This window comes from Condylura cristata, unplaced genomic scaffold (genome assembly GCF_000260355.1).
Source record: "Condylura cristata isolate star-nosed mole 26May11 unplaced genomic scaffold, ConCri1.0 scaffold00035, whole genome shotgun sequence".
NCBI lineage: Eukaryota > Metazoa > Chordata > Mammalia > Eulipotyphla > Talpidae > Condylura > Condylura cristata.
In genome coordinates, this window is record NW_004567136.1 from 1,851,358 (window position 1) to 1,875,623 (window position 24,266).

The 24,266-nt window shown below is 40.7% G+C and overlaps 1 protein-coding gene across 1 annotated transcript in view; it reads right to left on the bottom strand.

The window, feature by feature from the left end:
• Window positions 1-1,369: 1,369 nt before the first annotated feature.
• The window catches only part of ARMC4 (armadillo repeat containing 4), a 105,058-nt gene continuing 82,161 nt past the window's right edge, over window positions 1,370-24,266 (bottom strand). Inside the window, exon 19 of the mRNA XM_004692947.2 lies at window positions 1,370-1,791. Within this exon, the coding sequence (XP_004693004.1) occupies window positions 1,678-1,791 (114 nt within the window). The 3' untranslated portion in view covers window positions 1,370-1,677. The remainder of the gene's footprint in view (window positions 1,792-24,266) is intronic.

Sequence of the window (24,266 nt, forward strand, 5' to 3'; positions counted from 1 at the left end):
TTGCCTGTTGCTTCTCTTCATGCCATGACCCACTAATTCCAATATGTTAAAATCCTAAAGCAGTCGCGGAAGCTTGCTTTACTAATAAGGTGGTTGTCATATATTTATTCATTTTCTGTAGCTATCAAAATCAGAGGTTTCTAGGCTCATTTTTAATGTGAGTGAAACGAATAAAATGATGACATTAGCATTAGAAATAGTTACCATTGAAAGTTCAAGGATTTAAACCATTTTTAAAAGTCAGTTCTTAATTACCCTTAATAACATTCCCTTGCCCCCTCCTCTGTTATAACCTCTTAAAAAACAGTGAGACATCTGACCCGCCTGCTGCTCCCCTCAGCAGTGTACTTTGTCGATCTGCCTGTTCTGCTCCCCACTCTGTCTCTGGTGAATCCTCTCACCGCCCCTGAGCCTCTGGCCTGTACCCCAGTTCTGTATGCACAAATAAATAAATCTTTAAAAAAAAAAAAAAAAACAGTGAGACAAATTTGTGTTTGACAAAACTTTAAATCTTCAGAAAGGTCTTATCTTTTGTTGGCGAATCTATCACTGGTAGGATTTTCCTGCCACACAGGCTTTTCAGTTCATACAAATGATTTACATTTAATTCAATTAGTCTTATGCACTCCAAATTATGACAAATATACACAGTACTTGATATTTTTTGATAAAACCTGTTTGCCTGCTTTTTAAAGCACTAAGTGAGATTGTCATTCGGGACCTCATGCTCACGAGCTTTTTTCTTGGCTCCTATTAGGTGGTTGGAACAGTTAGTTCCCAAACATTTCAGCGCACTGAGATTACATATGTGATTCTTTTAAGTGGGTTCTAATGTTTCTATAACCTGATAAAATGCTATTAATCCTTTGTAGCCACTTTTTAAAAAGTACTTTGTGTGCTGAAAACAAGCTCAGAAACTCACAGAAGTTTTATGTGAGGTAATATTATCCTTACATCAGCATAAATTAATTCTTGCCATAAAAATGTTGGTGAATTCTGGGAGGGAAATAAAACTTATCAGTGTTTATGTGTGATGAGTCCAAAAAGTAAAAAAGAGAAATCACTTACCGCTCATGCTTTTGTGATTTGCATTATCTGCTGCAGTGACGGTTATGCATAATGTTCTCAGATGTTTGATACTATTTAGGCGAATTTGGAATGACCTCGGGATGATCCCTCCAGTCCAGCTGCTTAACTCTAAATTCTATTTAATAACAGTTTATGAAATCAGCACATCTCCTCAGAACTCTCTGATGGGTTGCAAGTGATCCAGCAGACAAAAGCATCCTGACCGGCCAGTTAGATAGATTTAACAGAAGGAATTCGTGAGTAACCACGAAGCTGCACAGAGGGAGAGTTGCATCTTTTTATTAAAATCCTCACAAATGCATAAGTATGGACTGTGTGCTCAGCTTCTCAAATTCCTGGAAAATTATCACACGTTTATTGACTTGCAATTCATGACATGGCATAAGCCTAAGAACTACATAGAACAAAAGTATCCACGTAATTTTTGGAGGACACACCCTATGCGCTGCAAATACATGTTTTCTTGCAGACATTTGTCTGCTGGTAAAGGTTTCGCTAATACAAGTTTCCCAATGTAGGCTTTGTGGCCATGGGAGTGAGTGTTCTGTGTCAGGTAAAGTGTGGTTGTCTGTAACGTTTGCTCGGGTTTCAAATGTATTTTGCCTTTTCTGAAGCAAGAGCCAGCCTGCGGATGTTGGATATGCAGCCAGCTGCAGCTTCCTGGAGCTCCTCATCCGGGGACCCGACCATATCCAGCAGAAGCTGTCACCCAGAAAACAGGAGAGGGAAATGAGAAGCAAATCAGGAATCCAAAAAAAAAAAAAAAAAAAAAAAAAAGTTAGGCTATAACCGTGGTTTAAATATTAAATATTCTTTGTTTGTGGAAATAGCACTGCATTATAGTTAAATATTCTTAAAAGTCACCAAAATATAAATGATAACCTAATCAGATACAGGCATTTCTCATGTTTTTATTTGAGGGTGCTGAATAAGAATCTTCTTTCTCCTTTCTTTGGTCTTCTACCTGCTATGGATCCTGCTTTGAAACATCTCTTATATCCTTTCTGACGTTTCTGCCTCTCAGGAAAAACCAACAGCATCCCCCCACCTGCGTCACTGGTGTGTCCTCTTTGATTTAATCTCTCTACAGTACAATCCACTTGTTCATGCCCCGACCTAAGATATCAGACCCTTTGTAGAGACTCTCATTGAACTCTCAAAGTCTACAAGCCCAGTCTAATAACCAGTCCTTATAAGATTTCCGTGCTCTTGCCTCAGTTTACTTTTCTACCCATGATCACACTTCCTTATGTCTCTTTCCATCCCTCTAACTAAAATACCTTCCCACCCCCTTTCCTGGCTTTCTAAATATTACCATGACCCAGATGGCCTTTCCACAAAACCTTTGCTGATTCCCATTACACAACTTATTGTCTCCCCTTCATTAGAACTCTCAGCAACTTGCTCAAATGTCTGTTGCTACATTTATAGTCTCCCTGGGATTGTCAAAGAAACTTACAATGCCATCCAGTGCATAGTGCATAGTAGATGTTAACTAAATGTCAAATAAATTTACTAGAACTTAAATCTCTATCAATTATGATTCCAATTAACATTCTGATAGAAGGCTTTAAAAATTAATTTGAATCATATGTTTTCCACCTCCATCATTGGAACCTTCCATGACGCACTAATATTTTTTCTTTCTCTAGTAATAAGTATGAAATTTGAAGACATTTCACACCTCCACAACATCAGGAAACATTAAGTAACAGCAGCCCAGTCCTGACACCAGAGAAGTTAAATACTTCTCTGCTCTATTTTTCCCTCCATGCTGCTTTCCAACCTTTATTCTTTTTTATCAAAAAAAGTCTACTTATTTTTGTAAATTATACAATCTTTTGAGAATTTAAATCAGAGGAGAGGTGAAATAGAGCTCCAGCTTCAGACCCCAACTAACTGAGTGGAGACCAGCCTTATGCCTTTAGCTCCTATCTCAAAAAGGCAGAGTCAAACAGCCAGAGAGTTCCATGACCTATATGCAGACCAGTTAACAGGGTCCCTCACTCCTGGGGGAAATCGAGATGAATGTGCTAATATACACCTTTTAAAAACATTTCAACGGTAGCCACAACTTCTTTGTCTTTACTTCCTTTGTCTGATCGTCTCCTGAGTTTTGTATGGGCCCCTGTATGCCTGGAGAGAGGAGGAAAACTGGAGAAGTGTAGACTGAGGATTTACACCAGAAAGGGTGGAGGAATCATTGTGCAAGAAGAAAACAACAGATGGGAAAGGAAAGGAGGGAGGAAGGTGGAGGGAGAGCAGCCCTTGGTTTGAAGGGAGAGTTTGGAGAGGTTGGAGTAGGGGGTTCTTTTAGAGGCAACTTGAGGATGAGCAAGATATGTCCATATGAATGTAAGAATGATAGCAGGATTTACAAAAGAATGCTCATGATTGTGTTCTCTGTTTTCAAGAGTGTGAAGCTAGGATTACAATGACTTTCAGTGGCTACTTGGTTGCCAGGCTTCTGCGTCCGGTCTGACTGTACTTGTGGGTCAGGACTGGACCTGTGTCCGCTGCCTTTGCACAGGTAAAGCATTTGAAGCCCGGCCATCGGCACTCAGTACAAAGTGCGGCTCCATAAATGGCATTCGTTTCATGGTGATTTTTCGCCAGTTACAAAGTCTGGTTCTGGAGTTTATGCTCTGGAACCTAGCCCTGCTTAGTTTGGGAGGAATGAGGAAGCAGGAATGTTGGCCCTAAGGTCTGTCTAGCCACTGTCAGCACTTGCTCCAGGCCCACCTCATCTCTGGTTGACCTCCAGGGGTATCAGGGACCCTGCTTCACTTGGCATCAGGCGTCACCACCCCCTGCCTGACTCCCTTGCAAAGCGGCCCATTGGCCTGATGCCCACTGAAACCCAACCCACATCTGCCCAGACTCCCTCCGACCAGATCGTGCTTCTGAGGTCCCCTCGCAGCATTTCCAAGAGTCCGTTAAATTTATTCCCAAGCCCTTGATGCCAGTTACATAACCTCATATTACATAAACCAGTGAATTGTGACTGTGAAATGGACTAGTCATAACATCTGGCACACTGCTGGCATCTCCGTGTGTCACAGAGAACCTGCAATTTCTCCAGGAGTCTGTGAGATAAGGGCCGCGGCACAACGTGTCTGTTCTCCACCCACCGGCTCTCATGGGACCCAACGTGTGATCAGCTGCGGGGGACCTTTCCACACTGTGCTTTTCTGCTCTCTAACCCCTCGTCCTGAATGCGCTCAGAGGTCCAGTGTCCCTTGGGGAGTTAATTTTGCTCATGTTTCTTGCATTAACCACAAGACTTCATTTTACGTCCCATATAATGGTGAGTGATTTTTTTTTTTTTTTTTTTTTTGCTTAAAAATCATCAGTGGCAGCCACCACTGTAGACTTGTAGAGGCCTTGGTAGGCAAGGGTGACAGTTTTTTTTTAAATGGTTACAGGAGGAAGCTATGGCTTGGAATGGCAGCAGAGTGGCTTCCTCACATACCTGAGTGACTCCCTGGCTTCAACCCCACAGGTTCCTAACATTTACACAACATGAAGTGATTTTATGAGCTACCAGGCTTGCTATGTGCCAGGTGGTATGATTTATTCTTTACAGGTTAATTTATTCTCCTTTGCTCTTTCTCCTGAGCCAGGAACATTCCTTTGCCAGGAACATCAAGGGTACAGAGTTGAAATTGTAGGATTTTCTCTGGGCTCGGGCTATGAATGGCTATGGATTTGACAAACACTCCTAGGACCTCTCTCCTCATGTTGCATTGTGAACTTACTGCTTTTCCTGAATACTATTCTGTTGTTCATGAATGTTACTCATGGCTTTGTGATACCCCACAGGCCAGGTAGCTAAATGCATTTTTAAAAGCTTGATTAAAATGCCACTTCCCCAAACCATTAGGGCAACACATTCTGTATATGTCTTCAGTTTGACTCAGGCTTAGGAATATACAATTTTATTTCTCTCAAAAATATCACAAGCAGGCCCTCCCTGGTGGTACAATGGCTAGTTAGGATGCCAGCACTGCAAGCTAGCCACAGCTGTTTCAGTGCGAGTTCGATCCCCAGCCCCAGAGGTGACCCACATGGCGAGGCAGACCTCTCCTGACCCACCCACTGCTCCCCTCAGCAGTGTACTTCGTCCATCTGCCTGTTCTGCTCCCCACTCCGTCTCTGGTGAAACCTTTCACCACTCTTGCACCTCTGGCTTGTACCCCAGTTCTGTATGCATAAATAAATTAAATAAAGCTTTAAAAAATATCTCAAGCAAACTGGGGCACTTAGAGGAATGATTTGAAATAAAGTTCAACATCCATATAATATAATGCAAAATCCTGCATTTGAGGGACAGCTAGCAAAGAGAAAGGAAGGGAAAGGTCACGGGTTTTCAAATCACTAACACACAGGGCGAGGTGAGGGTGGTTTGTAATGCTTTGTAACAATCACTTAAAAGGGCTACACGTCTTAGGAAAATGAGATGCAAATTGGATATTCCATGTTCCAAGTGAACATGGAATTGATATACTTTTGGGGGTATCCACCTTTTGATCTGTATACTTTTTCCAACTATAAAAAGATTTGTAATATTTAAAGAGGAAAAAACACCTTGGGTTTACCTTTTTAAAGTGTTTTTTCCTTTCCAAACTTTCCTGTTTTTAATCTCCCCTCCCCCAAATATACCCACGGAACTTAAATTTATTGGGAGTTTCATATATACACTGGAGGAACGCTAACTCCCTTGCTCTAAAACTTAATTGCATAGGGGACTTTAAAGCATCGTTCAAGCATATAACTTTTTTACAACACTGGCATGAACGGGGACTGGGAGGGGGCGTAAAACATGGGCTGTGGGCTGGCTAACACCAACACTTCCGCCAGCGTCAAAGGCTTTGATCTCAAGGCTCCTGTCTTCAGTCCACAGCTGGGACCCCTGGTTCACATCCTCTGGAAGGTGAGACACAGGTAGCCTGGGAATTGTTGTCTGCATTCAATTTTTACTTTATATCTAACAACTCATGATTTTATATATTTCACTGGATGAAACATATGGACCAATTTGAGTGATAACAGATTTTCCTGTGGTCTGACTCAACCTTGTTTGGGGTTGGAATTAGGAATTTGAACTCGAGCTGAATGAGCTCTGAAACACAAATAGCTGCATGCACACTGAGCTTAGCAGGTTTCCCAGACAGAGCATGAGTTTCCAGAGCTGATTTGAACTGTGACCCCCCATTTTGCTGCATTCCCACTTGCAAGGCACTGCAGCCTGGCGGTAGTGTGAATTCACAGCCCAGTGAAAAGAAACACTTTGAACTGTGCCTGCCTTGAACAAAGGCTTCCCAGCATTCTTGCTGGCTGGTTGTTGCTGCGATGGCAGTGGAGACTCCACAGTGGTTTCTTTCACATCCTGACTCTTGGTAATTCATTTCACATGACAGCTGCCAGCGTCATGGTCCTCAAAATACACTTCATATTTGTTGGCTTGAGCAAAACCTTTGATTCTGTTCGGGCATGAAGTGAACCCAAGGGCTCGCATTTAAGCGGTGTCAGTCTACCTCCAGGTGACCGAAGTGTCTGCCATGTTTACGTGGCCCGAGGTCCACCTGTGCAGAGCTGGCCAGTAGGTTCAGCTTGTCCCATTCAGTCCCTTTCTGGGCCGATGCTTACCCACACTTGACAAGTTGGCTCTCTGGCTTTTCTTCCACGCTGTGTGTGTCACTAGAAAAACTACTTCTACTAGAAAACTTCTGTCCACACAGATGTATTCACACACAGAGGATTAGAGTTTTGGGTGTAGCGTACTGAGTGGTAGAAATGGCATGTACAATAAAGTGAGCCCTAGCCACTCTCTTCCAAAGCATGCTAAGTGGAGCAGGCCTTGCTTACTAGTTGTGTTGGGGGGCTCTGCACCCTATGTTAGAGAGAAGGAAACATCAAGTCTCCATGAGCTCTGGATGGAAGCTTAAGGTGTCATGGGGAATGACTTCTGTTTTCTCTTCAATTTTTGTTCTTATCAAATATCAAGAATATCTACTTATAGGTTTTTTTGGATAAGAATGCTAAAGAAATCATAGGATAGGATGCAGAATAAGATACAGGTAAACAGGACTGTGGTGACCTTTGTTGTTATTGCTGCTGCATTTATCTCAAATTGAAAGCTGGTTGGTGTCGAGTCATGAGATTAAAGTAAAATTTGTTGTTCACTTTCTCAGCTGGAGTTCCACCTGGGTGGACCCAAATCAGTACCTTCAGTTTTGCTCTAATGAGAGTTAATACATTAACAGGAGGCTTGCGGTGTCCTGTTAAGTGAGCCAAAAGGTACTGCAAGACAGTGGCCCTAACACAGCTCATGTTCACTATAATGGAGGGAGGAATTCTTCCATTAGGTTCCTCCAAGTCAGTCCAGAAAGACATCAGAGCCTAGAGGTGAATGGAGGCAGGAAGTAGGTATAGTGCACCCACTCCCCTTGGAGGTTTCAGTCACTGCAGTCCAAAAATAGTCTGTGCAATAAGATATTCTGATAGATAGAAACCACATTCACAAACTTTTATTACAGTATATTGTGATAATTGTTCTATTTTATTGCTGTTAATCTCTTACTGCGCCTAAGTTATAAAGTAAGCTTTACCATAGGTATGCGTATAGGAAAATAACATAGTGTGTGCAGTTTTAATACTCTGCTGATTTCAGACATCCACTGGATGGTTTTGGAACATATCTGCTGTAGATAAGGTGGGGGAGCTACTGTATAGTAAACGTGGAAAAAACTGAAGATCTGGACTGTGTTTTCCATGGAAAGTAGAAACTGGAGGAAGAATAAAGTGATCACCATTCTAAATACCCATGAAAAGGTAAGGCTAAGCTATCTTATTTATTAATTTATATTAAAAAAAAAAACTAAAACTCACCCCATCTCCTGTGTTATTAGAATAACAACAAGCAAGTCCTGTTTTTACCCTCTAAAATCCTTTGACTCCACTCATTTCCCTCCACCCCCAGTGATAGGACCCTAGTCGAAGTCACTATTATCTCTGAACTATCACTAACTCATCTTCCAGCCCTATTCCCAGGCATTCTCAAACCAGAGTAACTCCTGAAAGACACTGGGAACAACTGCTCTAAATATGTCAACAGCTCCCCACGACTGTGGGCGTAAAATTCTACCGGCCCCAAGGGCTCATAGAGATCTCCGCAGCCGGCCCCGCATGATATTTTCCCCTTCTGGTCATCTTGAGTTTCTAATTTTTTCCAGTGAACATACATCCCTAGTGCTGTTTTCAAAGTTATAACTAGTGGGCAAAATGCAGCCCTCCTGCCCACCTGTGACTATGCAGGTATTTCTTCCCCTTTACAAAGCAGCAGCGGCAGCTCCAGTCCTTCTGTAACCACGCAGGTGCCTCTTTTCCTTTCTCCTTTTCCCAATAAATCTATCCTTGTAAAATGTAAAATAAATAAATAACTAAAGATATGTTCCATGTAACAAGTGGGTTGGCCAGGAAGTCGTTAGGCTTGCAAAGGGGATGGATGGGAGGTCTGAAGAGAACCAGGAGGCTACGGAATCAATGAAGCCAGGAAAGGTGAGATGTTCAGAAATCAGTGAGGGTAACAGTGTAATATGCCTTGGAGAGGCTGTTAACTTGATGACTGAAAAGAGCCTCTTGGGTTTGGACACTTGAAAATCCTGGCGATTATGGAGAGCATTATCTGATGTTTTGAAGGCACCGTTAATGGCAGTAGGCTGAGAAGTTGGGGCAGTTGCCACCACGGGGCCTCTCTCTGGCCAGGGTGGAGTCCACAGCGGCCGGGAGCCATCGGTGGGACATGGAGACGTCAGGAAATGAGCAGGTGGACAAAAGGAGAGCAAGACTGGGTGTGTGGAATTGCCAGTCAGAATTTCCACCTTTGGCAACATACAAAGTGGGACCATGAGCACCATGGGTGGGAATAATCAGAAAAAGGAGAAATCACCACAAAGCAGAGAGGAAATGTGGAAATGTCCAGACAGAACATAGCACAGGAATGCTTGTCGGTGTAGGACAGAAAGTTGAAGTGTTCTCTTCATCATGCCAATTTTCTTCTTAATAGTAAAGGCAAGATCATGAGAATAATACCCTTATTTAATACAGCCAGAGGTTTACAGTTGATCATTTGGCACAGAAATAATTTAAAATAAAATGTACATAGCACTATTTATTTAAAAAATTCTCTTAATAATTTAATTTAATGGAAGGACTTTTTGTTTACCACTTTGTTCTGGGAAGTGCTAGGAATTTATAAAATCTTATCTAGACCTCTAAAATTAAATCTTACCAAATTAAGAATAAATGTTAAGATACTTAATATAATAATCAGATCAGGTTAAAGGGATAATTTCCACAATATTCCTCAATAATAGAATCAATTTAAATTTTTATTTGCATTTTTATTAATCTCAAAAAAACTGGCTCATTGTTAGAAGGAATTCAAAATCAGAGACATGTTAACATATCAAATGCCTTATTGGATATAGAATTCATCCCCTATATGGATTAATGTGGAAAGCTATCCAGGAGAAATGAAGCCAAGGAATGGAAAACAGAAAAGCCCTATAGTTAAACACTTTTCCAATTTTATTTTGATTTCTTTTCAGCTTTCAAAAGCAGATTAATATGGAAAAAATAAAGCACAAGACTGAATTGAGGAGCCATAATTTTTTTCTTCAGTGTCAAAGAAATAGCTTTCTCTCTTGCTACTAAGTTGGAAGTAAGCTTGTAAGGATAAAAATAAATGACTAATTTCTTGGGAAATAACCTTAAGTGAAAGATTCTTTTGGCTCAATGATCACTTTGCTTAAATTCCAGTGGACTTAACCTCCTTCTCAAGGCTTCTCTGCCTTCCTTTCTTTACACTCTGCTGATATCAAGTATACCTGAAAAGTCTTGTCATTTGCTACCCATTTGGGGAATGTTTTCCTTCTCTCATACAATTTGTGGGGAGGAATAAGTCAAATATGATTGGGCTTTCTCAATTTCTCTTTTAAAAACATTTCTAATGTCCAAGATCTTTCAGAATGAAATCCAAGAAACATTACCACCAAATTTCAAAAATTAATGTTTCCATGTACAGTGTGTGTGGGTGTGTGTGGGGGGGATCTGAAAGTTTTTAATATATAATGAGATATTAATTTTACTCTTTTTTGCTAAAAGTAGACAAAATGTTTCTTAATGTCATCTATATAAGAACTTCAACTTTAAGTGAAAGAAACCCACCAAATTTTAGAACAGAATGGCCTTTTTCTTTTTCTTCTCTCAAAGACTGTTTATTTCAGAGACCATATTGCATGATTTTTGGCAAGTTAACCATTCAGAACACAAGACTGGCCCCAAGTACACTAAGTCAGAGAGTATTTATTTAAAAAAAAAAAAGACTTATTTTTCAGTGTTGAAACTCTTTTCCTTTTCTATCTAAACAAAACCTTATCTTCTATGAAATTCATATAAATTAAATGGGGTCTCTGAAGTAGGACATGGGGTTCCAGAACTCTGCCTGACCATTCCTATTTCTCAGGCAGACCTTCTCCAACTTCATTATGTATATAAAAAAGTTATTCATCTTCATTCTAGGAGGAGGGTTTTCCTCACCTCTTTCCTCCCTAGAATTTCTTCCTCACTCCCAGTACTTTCCCTTGCTGCTCAGGCTGGGTCCTCACACGTCTGCTCAGTTCACACTTGCTCTTCCAACAGTTGCCCTAAAACCATTCCCAACGCCACGTCCTAAAGACACATTCTTAATTCCAACAGATATGTAGAATAACACGATCACACTGAGTTTTAGGGTGTCCCTAGTGGGCTTGGTGTAATGTCTCAGTGCTGTCACCACTACAGCCTGAGTTCAATCCCAGGCCAGGGAGCTGACCCACATGGTCAGCAGACCTCTCCTGTCCTGCCAGCTGCTCCCCTCAGCAGTGAATTTCAGTCACTGCCTGTTCTGCTTCTTGCTCTGTCTCTGTACATCCTCTCCCCCACCTCTTGTACCTCTGGCCTGCACCACAGTTCTTTTATATGAAAATTTTTAAAAAAATAAAAGAAGACTGAGTTTTAAACGAGTGATAATTTTATTTACTATCCCAAGATTTTCAAATGTATCTACAAATCTTAAAGAAGATCACTTCTAACCAAATTTCATCTTGCTGATGAAATTTCCAATTATATCCTGAAGTGTTACCTTTTAAGTGGCACCAAGTAAAATAACCCTGTTTTAGAAGAACTTTGAAGCCCCTAAAATGATACATGTAAAACACTGTTTACATATGATGCCAACCTATTTCGGAATCCTCCTGAAAGAATAGAACGAATGCCACCTCTAAGCATTCCTGACGGAGTATTTTTAATAAACTCTTGTTTTCACTACTGATCTTCTTTCAAAATCGATTTGGATCTGGGTACCTAAGTAGCTGACCCTTGTGAACATTTGTTGCGTGTCGATCTAGCACTTTTCGATGCATATTTTATACATATGGCAAGATTCTTCTTTTAAATCATGTTTCCCCTATTACCTCTTTTTGGATCTAATAAACAGGTGGGAAGGTCTTTGTTTCCTTTATTCCATCAGGAAAAGCTGTTGTGGATATTGATGATGTGAGATGACCCGATGAAAGGTACTGGGAGGAAGATGCCGTCCAGCCCGCAGGCTGTCCACCAGGTGAGTGGTGAAGGATGGGGTGGCCAGTGGCCCAGGGGAACGGCCCTCCCTCTGACTCACAGGACCTAGAGGCGGGGATGGATGGCCGCCCAACTTCCTGGTCATCACACAGACTTGGGTAAGTGGTTGTGGCAGTCTCTCCTTTCACAAAGCAAAATCCAGACAGTACATAGGCTACAGTTTGGGCAGACTCGGCTCAGGTCACCACCACCCAGCCTCCAGCAGAAACGCCATTTCCCTGCTCATTCCACCATTTTAGACCCAGGAAGGCGGGGCGTCAGGCAGTCCTCCAGAAGGAAGAAGTAACAATGATAAGGACTGCCACTTCAACCATGAGAGCTTGCCACGTACAACGCTCTTGAAAGTATCTCATATATACTAATTCATGGAGTGCTCATGACAAATCTGGAGTCACATATTGTTAATATTTTAGTGTTACAGAGGAAGAAATGGCAGTACTGAAAGATTAACTTGCTCAAAGTTACAGAGCATGGGAAACCCAGAAGGTGAATGCGAACTCCAGATCCATCCTCTCCCCTGTCATGCATGCTGCCCACCTTGACTTGACTGCCCACAGAGAGGGGCTGATTTTTGGTCCTGGCACCGCTGGCATGAGCATACCTTGAGGTGTGGCTGGCTCGCTCTCCCTGGCACCTGGGCACCATATCTTTACCCAAAGCTGAAATATCTAGTCCTGGTCAACTGTCCCAGTTTGTAATGGCTCCACTCAATGGAACCTCTTTGTTTCTACTAACCCCCTGTGGGTTGCATGGGGATAAGCAGTCTCTGGGGACCAGACCTGCCTGCTACTGACCCTGCAGCTGTTGACTTCCAATGCACTCTTGCCCCTGCATCTCTTGGGCCAGAGGCCCAAACACCCACCGGGCCTGCTCAGGGGCTAACAGAGAGCTAATGCAATTAACGCCATTTTGATGCTAAGATGCTTGGCATATTTTAGCTCTAACAGCAAGCAAGCCTGAGAAGGTTTTGGAATGATTCCTCCAGTGTTTTTTGTTTTGTTTTGTTTTGTTTTAATTAACTTCAGCCTGAGCTCCTTTTGAAATGTACTTAAGTTCCTTTTCTCCATCGCACAACAGAACTTATTCATTACTTGAGCCTAGGGACAGTGATTCTTGGGTCTCTCTGGCTTGATATTCCCAACAGCTTATTTGCATTCATTAGCAGACATCACTGGGTATTTGTTTTTCAAATTGTTTGGTAAGATCCATCCCAGTTTTCAACCTTGAAAAAGGTAGCCAAGGAATAAGTTGCCCCTCCTGTCTGCTTTAACTCCCTCCTCAGGGTTCCTAAGGATAACAAAGCTCCCTTTGCTCCTCATATTGCTATGACTCAAACACACAGACCCCTCTATACCCGTGTATTATTATTTTTATTTTTTAATTTTTGTATTAGAAGAACTGGGGTGTAGATCAGAGGTGCTGGGGCTGAGAGGATTCAAGAGAGAGAGTGGGGAGCAGAACATATGGATCTATTGAAATGCAGTGCTGAGGGGAGCTGCTGAGCTGCTGAGACTGGAGAGGTCTGGTAGGCCATGTGAGTCAGCTCCCTGGCCAGAAATGGAACTGAGGCTATAGTGGTGATAGCGTGAGAGTTACCCCCTAGGCCACCAAAGAGGCCCTACAAACATTTTTTAAAATTACTTCAGTACAGAATTTTGTCAAAAAGTGGGGAGGGAGCAGAGTGGACTGTAGGTGCTTGGGTGGCAGGTAGCCTACACTTAACTACACCAGAATGGGGGCAATCCTATACTTCCCAAATACCAAGAACAATTTAAACCAGTTGTTACCTCAATAAAAACAAACAGGAAAAAAAAAGAAGTCCTGGAAATCTCCACAAGGACACTGCTTGCTTTTGGGGGGCTATGGACATAAAGGCACCCACGAGGTGCCGTGAGCACCTGTTTCAAGTCACAGGATAATGCGAGCAGTCTTTTGAGCTTTTCCTCTCAAGTTTCCTGGCGTGACACACAGGGCGGAGGAGTTAAGGTTCCTGCCCCCACTGGCTTCCAGTGCCGATCTTCTCCACAACCCTACGTATGTCCAAGTTTTCGTTTGTTAAAACTACCACCTCTTCGTCAGCCTATCAATTTATTCTGACATAAGCACTTGCTGAGAAACTTATCCCAGTGAGCCTTAAAGGAATGAATAATAGAAATAAGTTTTTAAAATTATGTCACTAAACTTGAAGGGTATAAGAAACTATCAGTGCAACATGGCTTCTCCAATTTGGCAGGGGGAGGTGGAAATCTATGATGACATTTTTACTTTAATGCACCAGACCGACTCTCTTGCCCAGTCAGGTTTTATGAAGTTTTTCATGTACCACAAAATACATAATAAAGGGTAGTTAAATTCGCTCTGGACCCCAGCTACATGACCATGACATATTTGGAGGTGACTTGGAGGTACATTCCCGAATATGGTGCAATGCTTTCTAAATTTACAGTCTGATTTCCTGCTGCCAGTTATGACTGCCAAATACTTCTGACAGTGTGGCCAGTTTGTGGTGTCCCTAAAAATCATCAGCAATTTGAAAACATTAGCACCCTGCAATAGTCATACTTTGCAATGATTGCCTGTATTTATCACCTTACTTTTCCAGGGTAAAAACTAAAAAAAAAAAAAAAGGCAGGGGAAAATTAAATTTCTCTAGCAACAGGAAAAATATAGAGTTGTAGCAACTCAGCCCATTTCAATACTGTTCACAAATTAAAATAAACAATTTAAGCTCTGTGGCTTGTGTGACTATGTAGAAGGAAAATATCACAAATATGTGTCCTTCCTCAAATACTTTTTATTTTGTTGTTGCATTTGCAGAGTATTTTGATATTAGGGTACTATGGTTATGTGGCAGGACCGAAAATGGGAGGGAAAGTTCATTGCTTCATTCAACAAATATTTACTATGTTCTGTGCCATGGGGGACATGAGCTAGTCCCTGGGAAGGCAGGAGTGGATGAGTGTGGTGTGACTTCTGCCCTCAGGAATGTTGCAATCTACACAGGCAAACAAGTCTTTCGTTATAACAGAAAGGATTATTTGGTCCAACCATCCCATTTCTAGGTATTTTGTCAAAGACTATGAAAAGACAGACACCCTATGTGCATTACAGCACTATTTGCAATAGCAAATAGTGGACAATCTAAGTATCCGTCGATGGATGAACAGGTAAAGATGAGGATATGTAGGTACACGTGTCCATCTACACAAAGTCACAAAGAAAGAAAGAAATGTTGCCATTTGTGATAATATGGATAAACCTTAGGATATATGCTGAATGGAGTGAAATACATGAAACTGAGAAAGACATAGGCCGTATTGTAACAGGTACAGTTTTCATGGACTCCACCCCCACTCCAGATGCTGGAACTCCAAATCCCATCAGTACCAAGAAGAAGCACGCCGGGACGTGAGGGCGGAGCTGAGCAGCCAGGTTGGGATAAAAGCGGACATGTGGGCTCTGGGGGGACCTGGTGGTTCGCAGCTGATCGTTTTGGCGCTCAATCAGTTTTCAGAGCCGGTGGAGTCCAAGTCAGCAGAACTGGTAGGACATCCTAGTTAACTTGTGTTTCTCTCCCTCTTTCCCTGGGTAATTCCTTTACCTTTCTCCTTATAAATAAATCCATTATTTAACCTTTTGAGTGTGCCCATAATACGATTGAACCGTAAGCGCACGGGTGAAGACCCACAGACAGGCAACCCAGTTCACATTGGGATGCCCTGTAACAGTATGATTTCACTCATGTAGAATATACAGAAAACAAAACAGAACAAATGAACAAACAAGCTCGTAGAAACAGAACAGATTGGCAGTTCCCAGAGGGAAGGAGGATGGGGGTGGGCAAAATGGATCAAAGGGGTCAACTATATGGACATAGATGGAACCTGGACTGGTGGTGGTAGTCAGACAGTGGGTGGACACAGCGGATACAGCTGTAGAATGACCGGCGGTGCACTTGAAACTTATATAATGTTACAAATCAACATAATCAACATAATGGAGATGAAATTGAAATCTTAAAGATAGACATGAGTGACACCAAGTACTGTATAGGGACTTGGGGAGATTGTGGCTGAGGAATAACAGGGCTCTGTCTTATTTAATTGGTAGTTTTCTCCTTCAGACTTAATCCATTTTCCTAGGTGGACCAAAGAAAGCATCAACCTAAATTATACTTAATGAATTATAGCATATATTTAGTCTCTAAGAACTCTCAAAACATTTTAAAAATAATACAATTCAGGATTTTAGGATTTCAATGCATATGAAAAATAGTTAAGCTGTATCAGTGGTTTATATGTCATTATTAATGACATGTCATTAATTTATTGACTATGTCACATTTAATGACTATGTTCTGGTTAATAATCAAGTGCTTGATTATTAATGTAATGGAGTAATTATCAGAGCAAACCCTTGATACGGTGCTCACAGTAGAAAGCTGACTTAATAAAAGTCTAAAGAGGATGGCTAGTGAATCAAGATTAAATCTCAAAAATATAAACGGAGGCTTGTCCTGGCTTTGAAGGAAAGGGCTGGTCAGGATGCTAATTTACTCAGGCTCTTGAGTCTGCCTCCCACCCACCTCCACGCTAAACTGCCCAACTGCCAGGATTTCTAGGATTTATACAAGTAAAATTGAGGGCAGATTTTAGAGTAGGAAAGTTTACCCCCAGAGAGGGATAATTTCACCGTGAAATAAACCGGCATCTTTACTGCCTCTCCCAGTCCTAGTGGGGCTGAGGCTGCCATATTTCCATCGGACACGGAGCTCCCAGACCCGCCGGCGGCCATCTTGTGACAGGTTACATCAGCGTTTCAGCCCTTTTGGCAAATATGACAACTTTCAAAGAGGTTTTCATTTCCACTTATCTACACGCAAAATGGAATAAAAAAAAAATTGGGTCAACATTGTGACAAGTAGTTTCATTGGCAAGTGACCATAAAAGAAAAAATACCTGAGAAGTTTATTTTTACAGAAATCTGATCAGATTTCCCCAATCAGAAAATCATGGTCTAGTGAAAATATCAACATCTGCAGTAGTTAGCACACATATTTTAAGTTACTTCTTACAATAAGCAGAGGTATAAACACTAAGTCCTTCATTGTGAACAGACCCTCTCAAACTGCACATTGGTTTTCACTGCATTAGGGAACTGATTTATTTTTCTCTTCAAGGATTCAACTTCTAAGTTGGATTATAAAGTATGATAGCTAACACCTTAATTTTTTTTTTTTTTGCTTTACTTACAGTTAACATAAAGACCTAGAGATTACAGTACTTTTTCTCCCAAAAGTATTGTCCAGGAGGCTGTTAGACACATGGCCTAACTACCCAACCATAAGCTACCGTGTTCCACCACTTCTGTGCAAACCACAGATAGAGTGGCTCTGATTTAAATCTACAAAAGCTATAATCATTTTGACTTAAAAATGTAACTTTTGTTTAGTACCTGTACTTTGAAGTTGCATACATTTCAAGAAGTCTCCTTGTGCCATAGCAATGGGTTGAGGAAAAGAACACAGCTCTAAAGAATCTAAGAGTTTTGTATTTTTTCAGAACAAAAACTGATTGATCTTAAAGGAGGGGGACACGGGGGGAAGGAATCTGAGAAGGGAATGTTAATGCATGCATATTTTTTATACATTAAAGACTCCAACATGCTAATTCTAGCACTGTTTACCTTTTGTATATAAAGGGCTGGTGTTTTCAAGGGAAAAACAGGAGATATTTTATGAGTGCCCCAAATGACTTATTCATGAAGTCTGAAACACCACTATTATTATTGTTATTAATTCTTGTGTCTCACTTCTGTGAAAAATTTCTTACACAAGAAAACCATTTGGGGTCAGCTAGAGGCCAGAAGTAATGAGCTGGCCTCCTGTCTTTCTGTATGGAGTCAAGTAGCTGCCGAGGAGTAAAACTAATTTTGCTGTTGTTGTTACTCCTGGGATAAATTTCAGTAAGTGAAAATAAACAGTTGTTGGTGCTTTTCAAAAACCCCCAATGGAAAGAATATATTTCTCACCACTATAAAAACTGACTACACTATAAGTAACTAAACAATTAAGAGAAGCTGACCGGTGTGCTTCTGTGGTTTAGCAAAAGGGCCAAGTCGGAAGGAAAAGACATTCCCAGCATTTTCTGAAGCTAGATAAATACAGAAAAGAAACACAGATGAAAGATGGAACTGCTCTCTATGGCCCTTGCCAGATTCCTCGACTTTTTGGCATACTGATTGAATTTGGCAAATGTAACCAGTAGCAATCTTTTCCATTAAAAAGAGCAACATGCAAGTACTTTTACTGTGCCGTTTGAGCATTTTTGACCCTCTAAAATAATCACTCTTCTAGAAAGTGATTCTTTCTGCAGAGTTGGCTGCAATGCCATTTATTTGAAATGGATCATTTATTACCAAACACACACACACACACACAAAGTTGCAGGCATAGCTACTGTTGAACAGCTCTGACAGACCTACAACTCAGTGGGAAGAGGTTTCTAAGACCAGAAGATGCTTTAACATGTGCCAACAGCATGGGATGCCAACCTAACACCTTGATATCCAAAGCTATTTGAATGGGAGGCATCCTGGAGTATATACTTTGCACAAGATAAGCTAACCAATCATGTCACTTTCTTTTATTCTAATTTGGAAAAACTGTAATGTAGCCTGACTTTCCTCATTTGGGTAACGTGATTATGTTAAGAAAGGCTTTCCAGTTGAAAATCTAATTTGTGTGGACTCCTTCACTTTTTTTTTTTTTTTGGCAGAGATTCTACAGTAAATGTATTAGAATATGTAACAATCTCAAAAATATGACATTTGGGAACAAGTATTGAGGCCAAGGTTTCTGGTTTCATCCAGATCAAGGAAAGGAGCTTACAGCTGATAGGTCCTTTATGCAACTCATATGGAAATGGGTTTTTGTTTTTATCCTACAATGATTTCCTTTAAACTAAACAAAAATAAATGATTAGGGCATTTCCCTATTGCTATGAAGATTATAGATGCAGGTTTTGGGTTTTTAAACAGCCCCAAAATTCAGGCAGCCTCCGTATAGTTGACAGTGATTAGACAAATCATTGTTCAAATTTTACTTGCTATCTAGTACTTTCTCTGCAGCAGTAAGCAGCAGTTAACTTAAAGCAAGAGAAAAAGTATTTGCTTGGAATGCCAGGTAAACCCTGTGGTTTAAAGTTTAGATTCAATAGTGACAGCAGAAATCTGTCATTTGCCAAGTTTAAAATCCCTAAACCAGCATCTAGAAGACAAATAGGTGGAAAACTATGAGGTAGATGATTGCCCTAACCTGTGTCCTTTCATAACAACCTGACATAGGAGGGTGGTGGTCCCAGTACTCAGCTCAACTGGTTAATCCCAACGTGGCAACTAAGGGCTGTTCAGAGAAAAGGAACCCATGCAAGAGTGAGAGGTACGTAAGGGACTTTTACTCATGACTGTTGAGACTCTAGCCTGAACTGATGACGTACCTGTTCCCCAAATAAAACGGAACCAGTGACTTCCTGAAGCCTGGGGAGAAGGTATATTTACATAGTTTCTCTACTGCTTGTCCAACAATAAAGTTCTTCATCTGTTAAACTTAACCTGGCTTTGAGATTTTTTATTTTTGATCGCCAGGTAAATGTACCCTCAGCCTAACTGGGGGAGGGGGTATATTACCAGATATGTGGAAGAACAGTCACCACTTTCCAGTAAGATAGACTCAGGTAAAACCACAGTAAGATATTGTCTCTCCTCCATGAAAATGGCGCATATTAAAAAGGCCCCCCAAGAACAAGTACCGGAGAGGGTGGGAAGAGACAAACCCTATCACACTCAGTGGGAATGTACATTCAGTGGGAATGTAAACTAGTACAGTCATTTTGGACAGTACTCTATATTTACTTTAAAAAAATTAAAAATGCAAATCCCATATGATCCAATAATCCTACTCCTGGGCACTAATCCAAAGAACATGAAGTCATCATCCCCTAAAATTGTATGTTCCACAAAGCCTATGGCAGCATTATACTCATTAGGGCATGGGAACAACCTAAGTGCCCACTGATAGAAGACTGAATCAAGAAGATTTATTATATACATACTATGGAATACTATTTAGTCTTCAAGAAAGAAAAAATGTTTCCACTTACAGCAAAATGGAAAGGGTTTGAAGGAACCACATGCAGTAAAGCTAGACAGAAGGACAAGGGCAAATGCTGGACATTTATATAGCAGGTAACCTGGCATTTTGACATTAATAAAGTGAAGTGTCTAAGGTGAAAGGAGAACATATAAAAGGACCATAAAAGATGATGGTGACAGGGAAAATAAAATAATAAATGCATTTAAGAGAACAAATAAAGAGGACTGGAAATAGCTATTGCTGCATAGAGCTGCAACAGGAATTAAATAAACAAACAAACAAAAATTCCAGAACCAACATATGAATGTTATATGTATAGAAAATAAAGATTGTTCTTGCATAGATTTAAAATGGTGAAGAAGTCTTTTCTTGAAATTTGATTGACAGTTTAATAATATACCTCACTTAATCACAATGTATTTGACAAGAGAAAAAGAACCAAAATATACTGTTTAAATTTCAGAATACATGACTTAGAATGTATTCTGAATACATTATACAGAATTCAGAATGTATTATTTACAGTAGCTATGACACTGAAGCACCCTAAATTCATTCACAAATGACAGGATCAAGAAGAGGTGAGTGTATATACATACCAGCAGCACACAGCCATAGGAAAGGATGAAACGCAGTCATTTTCAACAAAATGGGGGAAAGTGAAGAGATTTATGTGCAGCAAAGTAAGTCAAAATGATAAACATATTGAACATCTACATAGCACATAACTCAAAAACATAAAAAAAATTTTAAATCCTAGTGGACATCAATTAACATCCTGAAGGCTCCAAGGAGAGGGAGGAGGGAGGAACAGAGACAGGGGTGATGATAGGGGGAAAAATCATAAAGATACCAGTAAAAATTAAATAACAAATAATTTTCAGAATGTTAAATCTTCCCAACATTTGGCAATAGCTAGGTCTGAAATATTTTTTATAAAAACCATAGTTACCATTCAAATTTTATAATTTGCATCAATTTAACATACAGGCTTGCCTTACAAAAGAGTTCTTTAATAAAAACAACAATAATAAAGTCAAAGCTATTAGCAAGGGTGTATACTGTACGTCTTTAAAAGACGTACAGTAACAACCTTACAATACGAGTATATGAGTCTTGAAAACATCTTAAATGACAGCTAGATACTAAGAGAGAGAGAGAGTGAATGTTAACTAGCCAATTTCTAATCAGTGGTCCAGAAACTGAAATCCTGGCTTGTCACATTAGTGCATATTTCTTACAGTTTTTCCAGCTTAGGACTTGACTCCGGGCCAATTTTAAATAATTTAGTAAGTTTGGGTGCTGAATGTTACCATCACCTCTTGGCAATTGTGACTATGTAGAGACTGCCATCCAGTTATGCTGAGTGGGACACCACAGCATGCACAACCACTGTAGTCTGTATGTTTAGATAGATTCCTTGAACGATTTGTAAACTACTAGCCTGTTGTGACAGATCTTACAGTACTGTTTTCAAAGCTGACAGCTTTGACACTAGTATTTTAAACTATTAATAGAGAACATGTAAATTCAATCTTCTTTCAGTTAGAGGAACTTACATATTTGTTATATTATCAGCATAAAGCCCTTGTCTTTTCTTTGATGAAGAACAAAGAGCATACTCTAGACAGTCGGCCTTGGCCCTTTGCCAGGGTACTGCAAAGCCCGGCTCCCCAACTACACGATCACCCTCATTCCATACTGGCAAGTCACAGTCCTCCTGTTCAGCATGACATCACACACTGCAGCATTCTGAATGCACCATCATATTTGTTGGGTATATTAAACTTTCCATGCAACAAATGAAACATCGTCAAGTCTCCCTAACCTTAACCTTTGACGAGTGTGGTATTCCCACCTCCCCCCACCCCCCGGTCTTCAGCCTCCTAGGTGATTAATATAAATGAAATTCCTGTACATCAATGGTTCTCAAACTTCACTGTGCTCCCCAGTCACCATGGGAGCTGGGTTAAAATACAATTTCCTGGTCTGATTCATGGAGACCTGGCAGTCGACTAGAGAAGGGAATAGCAGCTCTCCGGGTTTTTAATAAACCCCACGTTGTTCAGGTGGACTGTTGACCACACTTTGGGGAAACAACAGCTCTAACAGTGCCACAGGACACGGATATGGCCCAGGAGGAGCTCCAGACGGTGTCATCACATGCAGAGTGTGGTAGAGATAGATGTGAGAAATCTGACTACAATAAGTTATGTGACTTTACAAATGGGCACTATTATTTGTTTGCGAGGAGGCAAGAGCTTTTTGCCCCTGGTTCCTATTTGAACTTGGATTTCCAATTTAATTTCTTGGATTATGGACCCTTATTTTGTTGAATAGAACAATTCATTGAATTTGTCCCTTGGTGGGATATGTTCTTAAAGTTAAAAATAAGGTGTATTTTTAAGGACCTTGAGTTTGGGGGACATAGTTCACATAAATGGTGGGGTTAGAAACTTGAAATAGGTTGGTGAAAAAAATTACATTAAACCCAAAGCTCATGTGTTCAGCTTTTAGAAACTTTCTTCATTCTAAAAATGACAAGTAGAGAGAGGTCCACATGTGAGAAACACAGATGAAACGCCATTCATATTAACCAATTTAATGAGCATTAGCTAATACTACCTTTGGAGAAGATAGCTACCTTTATACCTTTTCTATAAAGAGAAAAATATAATTTTTTGCTCAAATCACAAGATCATCTGATTTTAACACATAGATCATAGCTCTTGTACTTTTGAATTGACATAAGTTAAGAAAATGCAAGAGCAGCAGGAGAGGCTGGGGAAGCCTAAACAATAAGGAGAGAAACAGCATTGGGGATGTATTTTCAAGAGGATGCAAGGCTGGAACAGGACGCGCACCACTCCACCATAAAACAAGCATGTTCTCCGCCAAGTCCCATTCCCCTTTGTCCCTCCCAGACAGCTGTTCAGCCTCATAAAGCAGTTCCTCCACCAGGCGCAGGCCTTTAATCGCAACTTTAAACCCGGGCACCCACATCCACACGTGTGCCCCAGGCTGCATCAGCAAGGGAATTCCGAAAACAGACTCTGGATCCAGATTTGTGTCTCTTCCTTATATGGCTCCGTAAATTTAGGGAAAGTTACTTCACTTCTACGAAAGTCATTTTATCTGCGGAATAGGGAGAGTGTAGCAGTTTCCATCTTGTTGGGTAATGGAGACGATGGAAGAAAGTCACCTCTGTAAATGTGCTTTTAGAATAGGGTCTGGCACACAGGAAGCTGAATAAATGAAAATGATACTACTTTTTATTGCTAGCTAACTCTTGCTACTCTTACATGCAGTTCTTCTTTTCTAAAAAAGGAGGGAAATTGATGTTGCCAGGGTGGGTGATGATAACTTAGCACAAACAAGTTGGATTCATTATGGAGCAAGGCGGGGTAGGCATGGGTGAAGAAGACAAGTACTCTTATTATTCTGGATGCCCTGGGCACATTCAATTTTTCCCAAGTGCTCCCTGGAATTTTAGAAGACTTCTGAAAACACCTCAAGGGCAAACACATTCCCTAGAGATTTCCAAGAAAAACTTAAAAAGAAAATGGGGCTTCCCTGGTGGCTTACAGGTTAAGTCTCAGCACTACCACGCCCATGGTCCGAGTTCGATCCCTGGCCAGGAATCGAGCCTCTTCTGTCTCTCTGCTCCCTTCAGCAGTGTATTTCAGTCAATCTGCCTGTTCTGTTCCCCACGCTGTCTCTGGTGAGTCCTCTCACCCCTTGCACGTCTGGCCTACATCCCAGTTCTTTCATGCAAAATAATAAATAAAATCTTAAAAAAAAATTGACTTTAAAGACCATTCTTGTATCAATTTTTATATACACTAAACTTGTAAGAATGTAAAGCATTCCTCTTGCTTTAGAATTCCTCATGCCTACTGACTCTTATTTTCGTAAGCCTTCCTGTCAAGGAGAAACAAAGTGCTAAATAAATATGAAGCAGGCGACTGACCCTGCTGTGACAGGGCGACATGGCTGAGTGTGCAATTTCCTTCATTTGCTAACTAAAGCTAGCAAAAGTTACAAAAGTAAAAAAATGAATGGAGAAAAAAATAAAATCAGCAAAAAGTTGTTTTAAAATAAGACCTCAGGCCCATTCTAATATACAGAATAGAAAAAAAAAATAGTTTGCTCAAATATTATATAGGCAGATTGCATATAGTCACTGAGTTTCTGGGTCTCTTGAGTACACCTATTTGACTCAGAATCACTGTGATATTTTCCTTTCCCTCTGCCAACTTCAGAAGCGGAGTTGGGGCATGTTTGCTTCTGGTTTCATCTGCCCTGTTTTCTGGATCTCTGGAATGCCGCCACGAACGTGGAG